This window comes from Falco peregrinus, chromosome 4, assembly GCF_023634155.1.
Source record: "Falco peregrinus isolate bFalPer1 chromosome 4, bFalPer1.pri, whole genome shotgun sequence".
NCBI classification, from domain to species: domain Eukaryota; kingdom Metazoa; phylum Chordata; class Aves; order Falconiformes; family Falconidae; genus Falco; species Falco peregrinus.
The window spans coordinates 59,659,387-59,676,242 of NC_073724.1; the positions used below are offsets into that span (position 1 = coordinate 59,659,387).

The 16,856-nt window shown below is 39.1% G+C and overlaps 1 protein-coding gene across 3 annotated transcripts in view; it reads right to left on the reverse strand.

Annotated features, from left to right (window-relative positions):
- The window catches only part of MYO16 (myosin XVI), a 412,120-nt gene that overhangs the window by 37,141 nt on the left and 358,123 nt on the right, over positions 1-16,856 (reverse strand). For all 3 annotated transcript variants that reach the window (XM_055802518.1, XM_055802516.1, XM_055802517.1), the window contains 3 exons: positions 14,819-15,065; positions 12,663-12,970; positions 9,629-10,831 (listed from right to left, as the gene is read on the reverse strand). In XM_055802518.1, coding sequence (XP_055658493.1) covers positions 9,629-10,831; positions 12,663-12,970; positions 14,819-15,065 — 1,758 coding nt within the window. The remainder of the gene's footprint in view (positions 1-9,628; positions 10,832-12,662; positions 12,971-14,818; positions 15,066-16,856) is intronic.

The window sequence follows — 16,856 nt, forward strand, 5'->3', positions numbered from 1 at the left end:
AAGAAAAGACATTGTAATAAAAAAAAATCCTGTAAATGTCTACCTGAACGATCAGTCACTATTAAAGGTGGGATATTATTAAAAACTGTGGGCTTGAAATGCACTAAGCCGAACCAGTATGGTGTGTTTAATTTACTCCAGTATCAGCCAAGATGAAGGGGACACAAATTAAATCCAAATCAATGGAAAGAAAGCAAACAATAATTAGCGATTTAAAAGGAATGCCTGCAGGTCTCAGAAATGGAACATGAAAAAAGAACAGAAAAGTTAGTGCAATTACTTCTCCTCAGCTTCCTTCCTGTTCAGCACTGACTAGGTATGAACATAAGAGATCTTGCACCAGGTCAGACCAAGGGTCTGTCTGCTCCAGGATCCTTTTCTGACATCTGTAGATACTTACATTATGCGATTATGTCAAAAATACAGTGATATTTTCTGTGTGATCCTGGGGCTGCACAGTCTCCTGCAGCCTCTATTTTACTTTATTTTACTATAGGATTTGGAAACGTTTAGAGGAGTGCTAAGGATCTGATTTTATTTTCAATACAAGCATTTAAAAAGAAAAAAAAAAAAGAAGAAGGTTTATGACAATATCCATTCTTTTTTCACCTAAAAATGTGCCTTGATTTGTTCTTCTAATAATATTCAGGTTAACATTGTTTATGGTAATCACACACAAAGCCTCTTTTCCATGTCAGAACAGAAAACTAAAGCAAATTACACATTACATGATTTTAGGCTGTAAGAGCAAACCAGGAAGAGAAATGCTACAGTGAAAAAAAATGGTCATAACAGAAACCCCAAAAAACCTCTTCAGCAGTAAAATATACTAGTTTTCAGAGATTCTGAAATGGAAAATTATTCATGGTATATTGTGTTTGTCCTAAAACAGCAGATCTTTTCTGTGAGAAATTATCCAGATAATGGCAGGCACATAGATGAAAAGGCTGTGGTTTAAGGTGGCTTCTTTCAGGCTGTAAAAAAGTTTATTCTGCAAACAGGAATAGAGGGTACTTTCTTTAAACTCTTCTAATCCCCTTTTCTACTGCAGTAATGCAAATCACAATTATTTCCTGAGACAAATCACCCAGCATGGGCTGGATGGCAACTGTATTGCCAGCAGCTCTGTCTCCTCCTTTGTAATTTTCTGCATAGGGCATCTATGGCTAGCCAAGTATGGGCCTTTTCTTATGAGTCTCATTAAACTCCTACTAGCAGTGCTTTGGCTTCCTCCCACTTTTCTGTACCTACTGCAAGAGATTCAGATTGAGAGCTGCAAGTAGTCCACAGTGAATCAGAGAGTGATGACTGTCCTGTGTTTAGATATCTAATCTGAAAATTAGTCACAGAAAGTCACCCTCACTCCCTGATAATTAAGGCAATGATATAAACAGATACTAATCTTTTTCTAATAAATGTTATGAAGCTTCATTCATTAAAGTTTTAATGCTTTGAGAATTTTACTTGAAAGGTGTTATAGAAGTCCTATGTCTCATGTAACCATTTCTCCAGCATACTTTGGTAAAAGATAAAAGAGGAAAACAGTTTTCTGTATTACTCATGTTTTGTAAGTTGTTGGTTTTTGCCACAAAGAAAGTAAAACTATTACATTGTATCAATAAAATGTAGGAATAATGAGATGCAGATATGAATATTATCTTTATTAAGTTGCTTAGGAGGAAAAGCTGAGTGGTTTAGAGCATAAGGGACTGGGAATTCATCTCAGAAAACCCAGTGGGGATTTAATTTGCAATCTACTGTTGAGACATTAGTTACACAATAGCTTGCTCTAATCTGCTGATAGAGGGAAATTATTTACTAGCTATCAAAGGGATACCTGCCTTTGACAGGACGGTACTCCCCATACATACACATTAAAACCCGTTATTTTCTGAGTTTGAGCCAATTTCAGCAAAGAGTATCTAGCAAGCTTTAGTCCCAACTAGGTATGTCTAAATTTCTGTATCATTTGACAGTTGTAAGTATCTTCCAGTGACTTCCAATGCTTAAATGGGAGAATGTGGAATAATTCACTGACATGTGAAGCTACCTGCCTTGGAAATACCTCACTTAGGAAGCAGGCAAAGAAGGGATTCTTATAGTTAATGGATGCCAAAGATATTGGTCAAACATTTGAACACTATCAGTGTTTTCTTAACAATCTAATGTTTGCATACTTTTCCTGTTATATAAGTCACTGAACTGTTTTGGAAAGGAATAGGTCACTGAAGCATGCATAAACTCACATATACAGTTCCACTTGTATTGAAACGCCAACAATAATTCATGAAACTTGGAAGCCTATACATTGGTGAACTATGTAAATGAAAGGTCTTCCAAATTTTACTTCTTCGATGCTTAAATATGGGGTTGTAAGCTTGCACATTTTCTTTTGCATAGACACAGAAGTCAAGCATCCATGCCAACCTTTTCTCAGCAATCAAGAAGGAGAGAAGGTATCAGGTCTTTATCTCAATAGCCTGAAGGTAGTCATCCAGGTTAAGCAAAAATCATATTTCCTTTGCTCCTTTCCCTTTAGAATCCACATGAATACTGACTTTGCCAGTCTGAGCATGGATGATGGGCTAGGAATTATTCCATCTTTTGTTCCGAAGCTGAAATGATTCCTCTTTGTATGGAGTAATTCAATATCAATGGTACCAATCAAGAGAAATAACACTACGACCTAGCATTCTGAGTATCATTCATCCACGATGAGGAAAAGAAAATTCTGTCCTTGCTCCACAAATATTTACTATGAAATGCATAAACATGTAATTGTCTCTTCCTTATATAAGAAATGTCTTCCATGTTGAATAGATAAAAACACCTGTACATTCTGCTAGAGAGTGTGGTTTTATGATTAAAGAATTGAATTTGGTTTCACGACATCTAGTCTCAAAATCTAAGGTCCTGTCTAGAAATATCTGAGCAAGGGCTCTGCACATGACCATGCAGTTTCTGTCTTGCAAACTAAAGTTTCTACTTCTAGAAATTAGGCAAAATCAAAGAAAAATCTGTGTGTATTTTTGCTTATCTGCACTCAAGTCTCATTTTGTATGGAGTAAAAGGAAATCCCTGTCTAACAATACAGCTATAGCTTCAATGACTACTCTTTTCAACCTTGGAGAAATCACTTTATCTCAGTTCTCACCTGTTACAGTTTTGCTTATTTAAACTATAAGCTCTACAGAGCAGAAAACTTCTATTATCACATGTAAAGTATTTTGCAAGTAATTGCATACTCTATGATTCTGGTCATTGCTTGAACCAGTAGATATTACTGTTGTTTAAAAAAAATGGGCAGACCAGGACATCTGGTAACGAAAGCTGTTGCCATTTGATGATTTTATTTGTTGCCTTTGTGAAAGAAAAGTGCCCTCAGTTCCGTTCACAATAAGTCCACAGCCCATCAGAAAACCACAAATCTGTTCTACTGCAATTCTGGACGACCATTTTCCACAAAGAGGTGAGGAGCCAAAAGGACATCAGTGTTCTCAGGCCTTAAAATTGCTCCTCCAGGCAAGAGGGAGGCGTATTGGGGGATCTGTCTGTATTGCACTTTTATTGGCAAGGAGGCTTTTATCTCCAAGGCTGATAATCCCATACAGAAACGTATTGATTCCCATAGGTAACTCTCCTTGACTTAAAAATGGCCCACAATTTTACTTTCTCTTTTTAGTTAAGGCAGTTGTTAGGTTATAACTTACGGAAATAAATGGAATTGCACATTACAGAGTGCTGCTCTAGGCCATGTCTTCAATTTTAATGAATGCCTGTTAAAATTAATTTAACTTTTTCTTAGCATAACATTTCCTATATATAAAATACTACAAATGACAAAGGAAGGGAGGACCCTTCTAGGAACTTAATATGCATTAGGCAATAAGTGATAAAAAGTCAGAAGGTAAGAGATGGACAACTTCTAGTTTTACATAAGAGAGTCCACTCTGCTGATTGCCATCTTATTACTTTGCACCAGAGGTTAAATTAATTTTTTTTTTCCAGCTGTTAGCTTAGAAATTAACTGAACACATGAACTACATGAAAAAAGGAAAATTGTAAAAACGTGCACATACATTCACCTGTATTTCTTCATTACTTTCAATCCATCTACTTATCATTGAACTATTCACATGTAACCACACTTAGTATACAGTAACTTCCTAGCTCATAAAATATTTATTCAGGTTTTTTATTGTGTATCTTTCTTGAACTTTGATCTTTCATACTTAGTGCTGCCTTGATGAAATATTTAGAAGTACATTTTCCATGCAAAAGGTAAATTTAGAGGTTTTATTATGGTAGCCTCTGCTAATGCACTAGCTTCAACCCACAGGAGACACGCACTGAATTCTGTCTTGGTCACATTATAGTTGAAAATTGTGTTTGCAAAAATCATTCATCCCAAAGCAACTTTTTTTTTTTTTTTTTAAGGTAAAAGTCAGTTTTGTGACTTGGCTGGAGTAGGCTTACCACACTTCCTCACCAGGTCCATTGAGAAAGCCTTGAGAAGATACATCCAAAGACCTGACTTTAATAGTTTCTTTGCAGCTGATAAAAACATATTATCTATACAACAAAACAAGACCCCAATTTAAAAAGAAAACAAACCAAACCAAACAAAAAACTTTCTACATATATTTATAGGCATTGAATGTTATCAAGTAATTTTCCCAAAGCAAACAAAACTACTGCAGTATCGCCTTTACCAATTTCATCAATTCATATACTCACAATAACAAACACATTGTTCTTTTGAGAATGAGAACTGATGAAGTCTCAGTTCATAGCTCATGGCTCACTGAACTCAGCATCTAGGAACATGCGAAGTCCAGCTAAAGCTTTTCAAGGTCCGGAGGACTCACAAGCGTTCTGTCCACCACAGTTTCTCTGATAGCCGATAGGAGTTTTTCTCCCAGTATAAGTCTCTCGTCTCCACCCAGCCACTGACTTTCATTAAACCTGTAAAAACTCAATTAGTTTTGAGACTTTTATCTCCTTGTTGTATTTGGTTGAAAGGGGTTTTGGCTGAAGGTTGTCAAGGTTCTTAGGGACAGAGAGGTAGGGCGGCAGATAGGCACACATATATCCAGAGTAGGCACAAACACCTACTTCTGTTATATTATAGCTGTCTTAAATCAGGATATGATACTAAAATCAATGGAGTGGTAAATATATTTTTAAGAAAATATACAACGAATAAGAAGATAATCTATCCCATCTTTTACTTTTTTGTTCCATATTTCAAAAATAGGATTTGAGCTTCCCCCCCAGAAAAGGTGGTGGGACCAACAGCCCAATTGTAGTGTATCTACACCAATGCATGAGGCATGGATAACAAACAGGAGCTGGAAGCCATTGTGCAGATGGAAAATTATGATATAGCTGCAATCATGGAAACATGATGGGGTGACTGACACAGTTGGAGTATTGCAATGGATGGCTATAAGTTTCAGAAGGGATAGGCAAATAAGGAGAGGAGGTGGAGTAGCCCTGTATGTTAGGGAGTGTTTTGACTGTCTAGAGCTTGACAATTGTGGTGAAAGGGCTGAGTGTTTCTGAGTCAGAACCAGAGGGATGGTCCACAAGGCAGACATCATTGTGGGAGTCTGTTACAGACCACCCAACTAGGAAGAAGCAGATGAACTAATTTGTAAGCAGCTGGGAGAAGTCTTACAATTGCTGGTCCTTGTTCTCATGGGGAACTTCAAATTACCAGATGTCTGCTGGAAATATGATACAGTGGAGAGGAAACAGTCTAGGAGGTTCCTGGAGTGTGTAGAAGTTAACCTCCTGACACAGCTGGTGAGGGAGCCAGCTAGGGAAGGCGCCCCGCTGGACCTGCTGTTTGTGAACAGAGAAGAACCGGTGGGTGATGTGATGGTTGGAGGTCATCTTGGGCACAGTGATCATGAAACGATAAAAAGCTTTTCATTCTTGGAGATATAAGGAGGAGTTCAGCTGCTGTGGATTTCCAGGGGGAAGACTTTGGCCTGTTCAGGAGACAGGTTGACAGATTCCCTTGGGGGCCAGTCCTGAAGGACAGCGGGTCCAGGAAGGCTGGACATGCTTCAGGAGGTGCAGGAGCAGGTTGTCCCCATGTCCTGAAAGACGAGCCAGCAGGGAAGAAGACCAGCATGGCTGAACAGAGAGCTTTGGCTGGAACTCAGGAAACAATAGGAAAGCTTATGGCCTGTGGAAGAAGGGACAGGCAACTCAGAAGGGCTACAGGGATGTCGTGAGGTTATACAGGGAGAAAAAGAGAAGGGCCAAAGCACAACTAGAACTTAATCTGACTACTGCCACAACAGACAATAACAAAGTTTCTATAAATACATCAACAGCTACAGGAGTGCTAAGGAGAACCTCCATCATTTATTGGATGCGGGGGGAAACATAGTGACAAAGGATGAGCAAAAGGCTAATTTATTCAATGCCTTGTTTGCCTCAGTCTTTAATAGTAAAGACCAGTTATTCTTTGGGTACCCAGCCCCCTGAACTGGAAGACAGGGACAGGGGGCAGAATGAAGCTCCCATAATCCAAGAGGAAAGGTTTAGTGACCTGCTACACCACTTGGACAAACACAAGTCTACAGGGATGGATGGGATCCACCTAATTTTAACTGAGGGACCTGGAAGAAATGCTCACTGAGCCACTTTTAATCATTTATCAACAATCCTTGCTAACTGGGGAGGTCCCAGAAAACTGGGGGTTAGCCGGTGTGATGCCCATCTACAAGAAAGGCAGGTAGGAGGATCCAGGAAAGTACAGGCCTGTCCGTCTGACCTTGGTGCTGAGAAAGGTTATGGAGGGTCATCCTGAGCACCATCACATGGCACCTGTAGGATGATCAAGGGATCAGGCCCAGACAGCATGGGTTTATGATAGGCAGGTCCTGCTTGACTGACCTGATCTCCTTCTGTGACAAGGTGGCCCACGTAGTGGATGAGGCAAAGGCCGTGGATGCTGTTTACCTAGGTATTAGTAAAGCCTTTGAGACGGTTTCTCACAGCATTCTCCTGGAGAAACTGGCTGTTCATGGCTTGGATGAGTGCACTGCTCACTGGGAAAAAAATCTGGCTGGCTGGCCGAGCCCAAAGTGTGGTTGTGGAGTGACATCCATTTGGCAGCCAGTCACAAGTGGTGTTTTCCAGGGCTCCATATTAGGGCCAGTCCTGTATAATATCTTTATAAATTATCTGGATGAGGGGATCAAATGCACCCTCTGTAAATTTGCAGATAACACCAAGTTGGTGGGGAGTGTTGATCTTCTGGAGGGCAGGAAGGCTCTGCAGAGGGGTCTGGACAGGCTGGATCGATGGGCCAAGGCCAGCTGTATGAGGTTCAACAAGGCTCAGTGCGGGGTCCCGCAGCTGGGTCATAACAGCCCCACGCAGCGCTGCAGCCTGGGGGAAGAGTGGCTGGAAAGCTGCCTGGTGGGAAAGGACCTGGGGGTCCTGGTTAACACCACCTGGGCACACTTCTGAAGATGACCCAGCAGTGTGCCCAGGTGGCCAAGAAGGCCAACAGCATCCTGGCTTGTATCAGAAACAGTGTGGCCAGCAGGACCAGGGAAGTGATCATTCCCATGGACTTGGCACTGGTGAGGCTGCACCTTGAATCCTGTGTTCAGGTTTGGGCCCCTCACTGCAAGAAAAAGACACTGAGGTGCTGGAGTGTGTCCAGAGAAGCTGGTGAAGGGTCAGCAGATGAAATTTTATGAGAAACAGCTGAGGGAACTGTGGTTATTTAGTCTGGAGAAAGGAAGGCTCAGGGGAGACCTTATCACTCTCTACAACTACCTGAAAGGAGGTTGTAGGCAGGTGGGGTTTGGCCTCTTCTCCCAGATAACAAATGGTAGGACAAGAGGAAATGGCCTCAAATTGTACCAGGGGAGGTTTAGATTGGATATTAGGAACGATTTCTTCACTGAAAGTGTTGTCAAGCATGGGAACGGGCTGCCCGGGGAAGTGGTTGAGTCCCCGTCCCTGAAAAGTATTTGGAAGACATGTAGATGTGGCACTTAGGGACACGATTTAGTGACGGACTCAGCAGTGTTAGGTTAGTAGTTGGACTTGATCTCAAAGGTCTTTTCCAACTGAAAGGATTCTGTGATTCTATATTGCCCATTTTGAATATGCTGCACACAGCTCTTGATTAAGACAACCTGTTTCTACAGACAGAAGTGAAGAAGCAGAGAAGTGGCTCTACAGGTTTTTCACTCTGAATTTTAAATTCACAAAATTTTGTGTTTGGGAGATGCTACTAGGGAGAGAAATTTCTGTATACAGTACACTGACTATTTTCAATAGGAGACTCTCTTTAAATCAGAAAAGTAATGTAAAGACTGGAGTCAGTGTTGTAATTGATATGCAGAACTAGGATTTGCTTCAACTGTAATCTCTTACTTAGAAGTTACAACTCCACTAGTTTAATCATCTAGGCTTTCCCCATATGCAATGGATGAAGATATATGGTAGGAATTAAACTCTCAAAATTACAGTCTCTTCATAGGTTAAGGATTTGATGCCTACATACCAAGCTTTTAGAGCAGGGGTCCTCAAACTACGGCCCACGGGCTGGATACAGTCCCCCAGGGTCCTCAATCCGGCCCCTGGTATTTACAGAACCCCCCCACCCCACCCACCCCCCCAGCTGGGAGTTGGGGGGGGAAACCAAGCAGCCACAGATGACTGCCTGCCACTTTATCCGCGCGCCAGCCCCCTGCTTAAAAAGTGTGAGGACCCCTGCTTTAGAGGGACGCAATTAGGTCAGAAGCATCTCACCCTTACAGACGAGCCTATTGAATCTGCTAACATGAGGATGAATTTCAGTATTCATAAGATCCATAGACTTGTTCCAGTAATAACATTAAAACCTCTATTACCTGGAAAAGGCAAATAATTAGGTGATAATGTCTGAGGACTGTGATCTCAAAAACCTTCAGCAAAATGGTAAGCTTTGCTTCTTTTTATAGTTGGCTTTTGCCCTAGATACAAAAGATGTTCTCCAGATGCTGGAATCCTAGGTATCAAGTAATCTCTAGGTATGTACAAAGGTGTATGTAAATGACAGGAAAGGTAGGAATAAAAGGATAGAAAAGGGGAAAAAATATACTTTGCTGCATGACTCTCCATCTTAGCTTTACTTAGGAGAATAATAATGGCTGTATCACCAAATTCACAATTTTATGGAGATGAAATAATGAAACCTTAAAAGAAAGTCTTCAAGTTGAAGTATATGCTATCTACCAGACACCTGGCCATATATATTTCAAAGTATTTCTATAGACTGATACCATAAACTCATTTTCACATGATGTAACACCTGTGTTTATTTTAGTGAGACTGCTGGAATGCTAAAAAACATCCATTTAAATTTGTGTCATACAAACATTTTGCTAAAAGAAAAATTGACATCTCAGAGAAAACCTGAAGACCTGTAATCTTTATATTCAATGAATTTTTTGTATGTGTTTCTTATGACTACAACAGACCTTTCTTTAAAAATCACAAACTAACAATGGTTTCATTTTATATTTTTACCTACTCTATTAGCTTCCAATGTAAGAAAGTTTTGGCACAGAAGAAATAGTCCATACAGAAGCAGAGAGATCTGTCTTACCTTCTGGCTCCCTGATCTTACGTCCTGCTGCAGACTTTCGTAGCACACTCCGTCCTGAGTTGAACAAGCTAGTTAACTCATCAAGAGGACTGGTCAATGACCTTGAGTTTGTAGGGCTGTATGGAAATGAAGATGAAGAATTTGAGTTCAGTCTCCTGTGATCTGCTCTTGCCACCTTTGGGGAGTAAGGCAGTTTGGAGAATGGAGAAGATGAGCATCCAAGCTGAGCAGGATTTGGTCTCTGAGGTACTTTTGACAGATCTGAGTTTGTACCTATTTTCCCTGGATTAATCAGAAAACTAGCACAGGTCTCTGGAGGAAATGCAAAATGTGTGGAAGCCCGGTAGGAAATAGGAGGTGGTACAGGAGGAGGGGGTGGTGGGAGAGGCGGAGGCGGTGTGGAAGGAGGAGTCACTTTGCTGGAAACATTGAACACAACCAAGCCTGGAGATGCTGGTCTTTCACTCTCCCCTTTCTGGTTTTTGGAATACTGTGGTGATAATGGACTTGAGCCTTCTGACTGCACAGGGTATTTTAGATTAGTTTCCAAGACAGGAAGCTTTTTGACTTCTAGTGGTGTTAGAGGGGATTCATCAGAAGCAGGTGAACATGTGACAGGGGTTGGAGGAAACACAAGAAGTGGTGGTCTGTGTGGGAGTAAGTTAGGGAAAGGGGCTGGAATGTCACATGAGTCTTTATAGATCAAAACTGCTTGACTGTTTCCATCCAATGTTCCATCCTCAATGTTAACATTTTTTTTGCTTTCAAACAACAGAGGAGGAGATCCAGTCACTACTGTAATTATTCCATTACCATTGCTTCCTTCTTCTGGTAGAAAATACTTCATCTCTTCATATACAGATTCTCCTTGTTCTGGACTTTCTGCCTCAGCAGAACTGCTTTTCATTGCATTCCCTACCATTTCAATATAGACAGGTTCATTTTCCTCCTCTTCTTGTGACATATAGAGACTCAACACGCCATGTTGTGCCACATCAGCAGAAGCTGCTCTCTGTACTGTCACAGTGTCATAGGCACCTGGTTTAGCTGCTGTGCTTGCCTGTTTTACATCCCCAGGCTTTTGGCCAGGTATTTCTTCATAAGAGCCACTAAGTTTCGTATTGGGACTCCGTTTTGGTTTTCTGGGAGGTATTTTTTTCATGGTACTATAGTCATCACTGTGTGGTCTTGGACGGGTCAGTACTAGGAAAGTGAAAAAGGTGTGTGTTATTAACAGAACAAGGTCATTTTTTTCTTACACAGGTCTAAGTACTTTAAGCCTTCAAATGTTCCCCATCTAGTTTTATAACAAGAAGCAGTCACAAACACAGGGATTCAGTCAAAAGTATATATATTCCAAGGAACAAAAAGCAGAACTTTCAGCTCCCAAACCACAAACCTTTGCTACCTGGGCATATAATCTGTTTTGGTAATCTCTACTGCCACCAGAAGATGAGAACTAAGACCTGAGGAGATATCTTTTGAATCCAAATGTTCACTGCAAGATCTGTAACACATGGAAATATGTGTTTATTAGTCCTTTTGCCCCAAGGGAGAGAGGCATGCTTTTAACTAGGAGTTTCAACATGGTGCTACTTTGACACACACATGTTATTGACAGCAATTTAAGTATCCCCCTTTTATGTAATAGCTATAAAACTCTAATTATCGGTGGACATTATGCCTATCTCCTCTTCTTTTTTACTGCAGGTGTGGAAATAATTTATAAAGTTAGGGAATCCCATAGCCTAAGGGCAATTCCCCAACTGAGTATACAGTTAACTAAACTAGATGTCTTTTCATAGCCTCCAGGCATGCAGGGAGTGGAGATACCAGACACCTAGGTGACAGGTCTTTAAAGATCAAAATTAGATGGTGTAGATCAGAGGTGGTTTGGGACAAAGACTCAGGAAACTGACACAATTCTTGGAAAATGAGTATTCATCAGGGAAACTGGCCCTATTGTTTCATACATATGAGAAGAACTCCAAAGTTGTTTTGTGAGTGTATACAAGCATTAGTATTAAAACCACACATACATATATAAATTGTCATTTTTCTAAAAACCTCTTCTAGACCTTCTTGGTTAACCCAATCATCTCTTGCAGAGCTGGGCAAAGAAAGCCAAAAGCACTACAGACCTTCTTACAGAGCTCCTTAAACCATACTGGTTTAAAAATATATTGTATGCAGTTCATCTCATCTTAAACAGAGCCTGAATGAGCAAAGAAGAGGTTAAGAAAAATGGAATTGCATCTAATGTACTGGACATGAAAACAGTAATTATTTTGCAAGAAGGAGCTGCAAAGGTTCCCACCCATTGTATGCAGGATTACAGAATCTTTACACATAGATATAAACCCAACCTGAAGGATCTTTCCTGATAAGCCGAGAGGATCCTTTACACAAAGCATGACAAGTCAGACTTATCAAGGAAAAGCAGAATGCATTCCTTCATTTCACCTTCTACTCATTCATTTCAAGGGTGAAGGAGAATAGAACAACTGAACTCAAAACCATGCTATAGACACTACAATGCATTGAGACACTTTGGGACTTTCATAGCGCTTTCCTTCCACTGTAAACAAGTTATGGCACAAACATAAACCACTGAATGCATGTTTTTCATGTGAACATAGAGAAAAAGTAGGAGAAAGCTTAATGTTTAACTTGGTGAAATTCAAGAGTCTAGCATTCTTTTTTAGTGATGCAAGATACTCTAACATACAGTTTAAATAGTGAAATAAAATGGTCACTGGGGTAGAATAGCTTGAGCTGACAGATCATTTGTCTCTAGAGGAGTTCTGCAAATAGGTGTTGGTTGTTGACAAACTAGGCAATAAGAACACATGAGTATTATTTGCTGATTTGGAAAGAAATGACAAATTGGCTAATTTTATTTACTGCCACTGAAATATTTCAGGGAAGCAGGACTTTTCAAAGGCGCTTGACTGGATTTAAAAGGATCAGAGTGAAAAGAATAAATCAATAGCCTAGAGTAGCATTCGCGACTGTTTCTCTCTTTATGCCTAACCTTCATTAGCGGTTTCCTTAGAAGCTGCCGACAAGCAAGCACTAACAGCCTCGTATGAAGCGCTGAGTCGTGTGTTGGGGTCCCTCTTTGGTTTGGGAGGAGGCTGTTTCCTTGGTGATGGCAGGCTATTGCTATCGTCCATGCTAAACACAGAGTGCAGGGAGGGGGATCTGATGGATGACCCAGCCACAGAATGTACCAAGCTGTCCACTGCCGTGGGGACAGGGACAGAGCTGGAGTGAAAGTGCTTAGGCGTTCGACAGCCGGTGAAGCTGTCCTCAGAGACCTTCCCACCCTTGTCTTCAGCTCTGAAAACACAGAAAAGAGGCCCAGATGCATTATTCAAGCAATAACAATGAACCTGTTCATGCAAACATAACAACAGCTTTTTGGTAAACAATCTCGCAACTCCCCTGCTGTGTCAAGAGGATGTGTGTAGTAATCTTGTGACAAACAAACCCAGATCAAGCTGCTAGCATTCTTCCATTTCCTGTTTCATGATAAATCAGGACACCGGCCCTTTTTCACGCAAATGCAGCCTTCCTTAAGCAGTTTCATATTGTTGATCAGACATTCACTGAATGAATTGTTCACACTTTGATTGTTGCACACAATCAAAAGCTGGGTTTTCAATCTGAATGATAATTTCTGGGAAATCCATTTTAATAGAAAGTTACTGAGGCAGCAAATGCTGAGCCTTTATCATTATTTTCTAAAAAGACAACTATAAATTCTATTTAGGTAATGCAAATCTTTAAAATATTAGATGACCTTTTTAACTGTCTCCATTGGCTGCTTGAATAATTCCACCCAGATATCTATATATCTTACTGTTTAAGATTATTTGTTAGTATTTTAATAATATTAATTATGACATTATGTTTAGCTATTTCAATCACAGTTTTTGAGTTTTACTTATTCCAATCTTCTCCTTTTTTTATTATAGCCATACTTATTGAGAAATCATGTTTATCAGCTGCTTCCAACAGATTGATTTTTTTTAAAAAATCTTCTAACATTTAATTCCTCCAAAAACCAAAATATTGAAAACCTTTTAACTTAGAGTGGTAATGTATTAGGTAGAATATGTCTACACCATCATTTTACAGAGAAATCCCCGAGCATTTGGTTTTTTTTAAAATTGCATTTCTGCATGGCAAATCACTAGCAGAGCTGGAATTCATGCACAGGATACAGCCAGCTGCCCATGTAGTAAATGAAATAGCTAAAGATGAAAGCATGGTGCTCAGTGGATAATTTGTTTTCACTGTAATGTTTAATTACAGTCTTTCCTACAAAGGCATTTCCTCCAGTATGTAATCACTGGGATATTTGAAGCTAATTAAGCAGATGCACTGCCATTTTCACTTTAATAAAAGTCACTGACAAAAGCAATGAAAGCAAAGGGAGTTGTTCTGGATGAAAATTAAATTCCTATGGAAAAATAAACATTTATATGTCCAGCAAGTTATAGACACATTCCTGCTATAAAGACACACCTACTACCTGTAAATGCTACCTCTGCTCATTCAGCTGTCTGAGAGAAAAGAGATCAGGGACTCAGTTCCTAGAGAAAGGACCTCCAGCATTTGCTGGATTTGGAAAATAGGTACTCCTGAAAACTCTGATGGAATATAAACAAAAAACATTTGCCAGTTTCTAAATAAGATGGAAGAATTCTCCTCACAATCAATCTACCTAGTTCAATGCATAATTAGGATTTCTTGGTCAGGACCTCGTTGTGTTTCAGTGCCTTCCTAGCTGTTTTTCATTCTCTTGGCAATTTCCTAACATTGGAATTTTGTGAAAAAAATAGGTGATTTTTTTTTTTTTTGGTTTGGTTTGATGAAAGTTCAGCTATAATCTATTTAATGTAGAATTAAAAAATATTGCTGTAAAAAAAATGCCTCAGAGACTTGAATAAATTCCTATCAAGCTCAGTGTCCCCTGAGTGGATATTAGGGGTGTCCTTAAAGTTCTAGTCTTAATTTCCTGATATACAGGAAAAAATAGAGCCTAACGTTGATTTGGGTTGAATATATAGTTGAGAATTCTCTTGCAATTCCTCACTCATTTCTATGATTTTCTAAGTATGGAAGGAAATCACTAAAATGGAAGAAACGCTTTAATTCTTCACAGTAGTTTTCTCATTTTACCTTTTGTGGCCTTCTTCTGGTCTGTTTCTAGCCTCTAGCTTTTCTCTGTGGTAAGCAGTGTTCATCTCATTGCGGAGCCGGTCATTTTCCCGAGCAATGTCAGAAGCATTCTGAATGACCAAGGCATCATATGTTTTCAGTCCTATGTCCTCAGCATTCTGCAAGAAGTTTTTGATTGAGGTGACCTCTTGCTGTTTGATGCTCATCTTCTGTAACAAGCGCTGGCGAGCTAGAAATCCTCTTACAACTACCATAACAGAAGGAGAAAATATGGACCAATGAAAGACAACAAATTAATTGATGAATATCTTAATATTACTGTGTATTCTGCTGTAAACACAAGCAAATCAAGTTCAGTCAACATCTTATAAAAAGAATGAAAGAAATGTGATGGCATGTAAATAACATACTAAAATGGAACTCTTTCTGTTTTCTACTGCCAATGCTTAAAAGAATTGACAGTAAATTAATTCACACATTTGAGCTATCACAACTCAAAATGTTTCCTTTCATTGAACATTATTTTTTACTACATTACAACTGGAAACTTAGATGTATGCTACAGACTGTGAAAGCACACATTTACACCATAAAGATCAAAAGATCGTTTGTTTCATAATAAAACCCTGAATAAGTTATTGTTGCATTGAATGCAGTAGTAATTAAATGATCAATTCCTTTTGGTCAACTTTAAAAAATGCTTTTAATATTTCAGTGTACCTACAGAAAATCAAAATCAAAAAACAGACAGAAGATTTTTTAGTTTGACTTAAAGACTTTTTGTTGCTCATTTCCTTTCAGCAAAAAGAATTAATTTAATGCAAATTCCTCAACTGTATCTGTCACATCATGTCTGCATTTTCCAGTTTAAAATTTTCATCTGCATTGCGTCAGCTTTATGTATCTATTAGGACTATTTTTCACACTCTTTGTCAGCCTTATGTTGGGAGAAGATTTTGGTGTATCTTCTATAACAGCTTTCTGTACTACTTTCCTAAGTATGTATATTCATTACAACAAATTCTACCCAACCTAAAAGCCACCTAGTCCCCTGAATTTTCAGAAATACCCAGCTGAGCAGAAACACAAGGCAGAGGGAGCTGACCTCTGTGGCCACGACGAATTTGGCACCAATTTAATCACTCCAACTGCAACAGGGATATGAATATTCTCTGAGCATATGTTTTGGCTTAGAAGGAAGAAATATACTACCTAAAGCTGCTTTATTTGTGTGTGGGTTTTTAAGTTCCACAAAATCCTGATCCTTTTATGATCTAGAATCACTGCTCTGTATCTCAGAGGGTAGAACCTGTTTTAGAATTATTCGCCTGTTGCCTGAAATATTGTTGATTTTCAGTACATCAACTTACATGTATTAAAAACAGGTCAAACTTCATCATTGCTTATTATGGTTGCTCTCATTCTGGTCAACTGAAAGTTTTTCATAAGTGAAGTCAGCAGTCAATACCCTGTACAAGATGTTTGCTTGAGTTTTGGGGAAAATACTGAAAATGCTAATATTAAAAGACTGTAAAATAACAACAACAACAAAAAATGCTAAAATGCAGTATGCCTTTTTAACAATGGAATTAAGTTTCAGTCTTAGGAACACTGCAGTACAGCATTAAATGACAAAGAGTCAAGCTGAATTAATCTAACAGAAAAATGTAAACAGTGAAGTGAAAGATGCAATTAGTTATCTAATTGTTATTGAATAAAATAAACAGCTAAACCTGAAGGCAATGTGAAGTATTTTCTATCACCTTCTATGTCCGTGTTTAGATATTTAAAATCAGAATTTTTTTTAGAGATGCTCAGTGCCCAGCAGATGAAATATAGGCAAGGCTCATGTTAACATATTAATACTGCTCCTATCCAAAATTCACTGGGTTTGGAAATATTCAAGTTCAGGTACTTTAAGATTATTCATAATGGACAACTTTGAAGGTTTACATTTCTATAATCACAGCCAGCCATGACATTTTCATTCCCTCTAGTTGTATTCTGTAAAATCTGACTTCTTTAAGCTTTGAAGCAT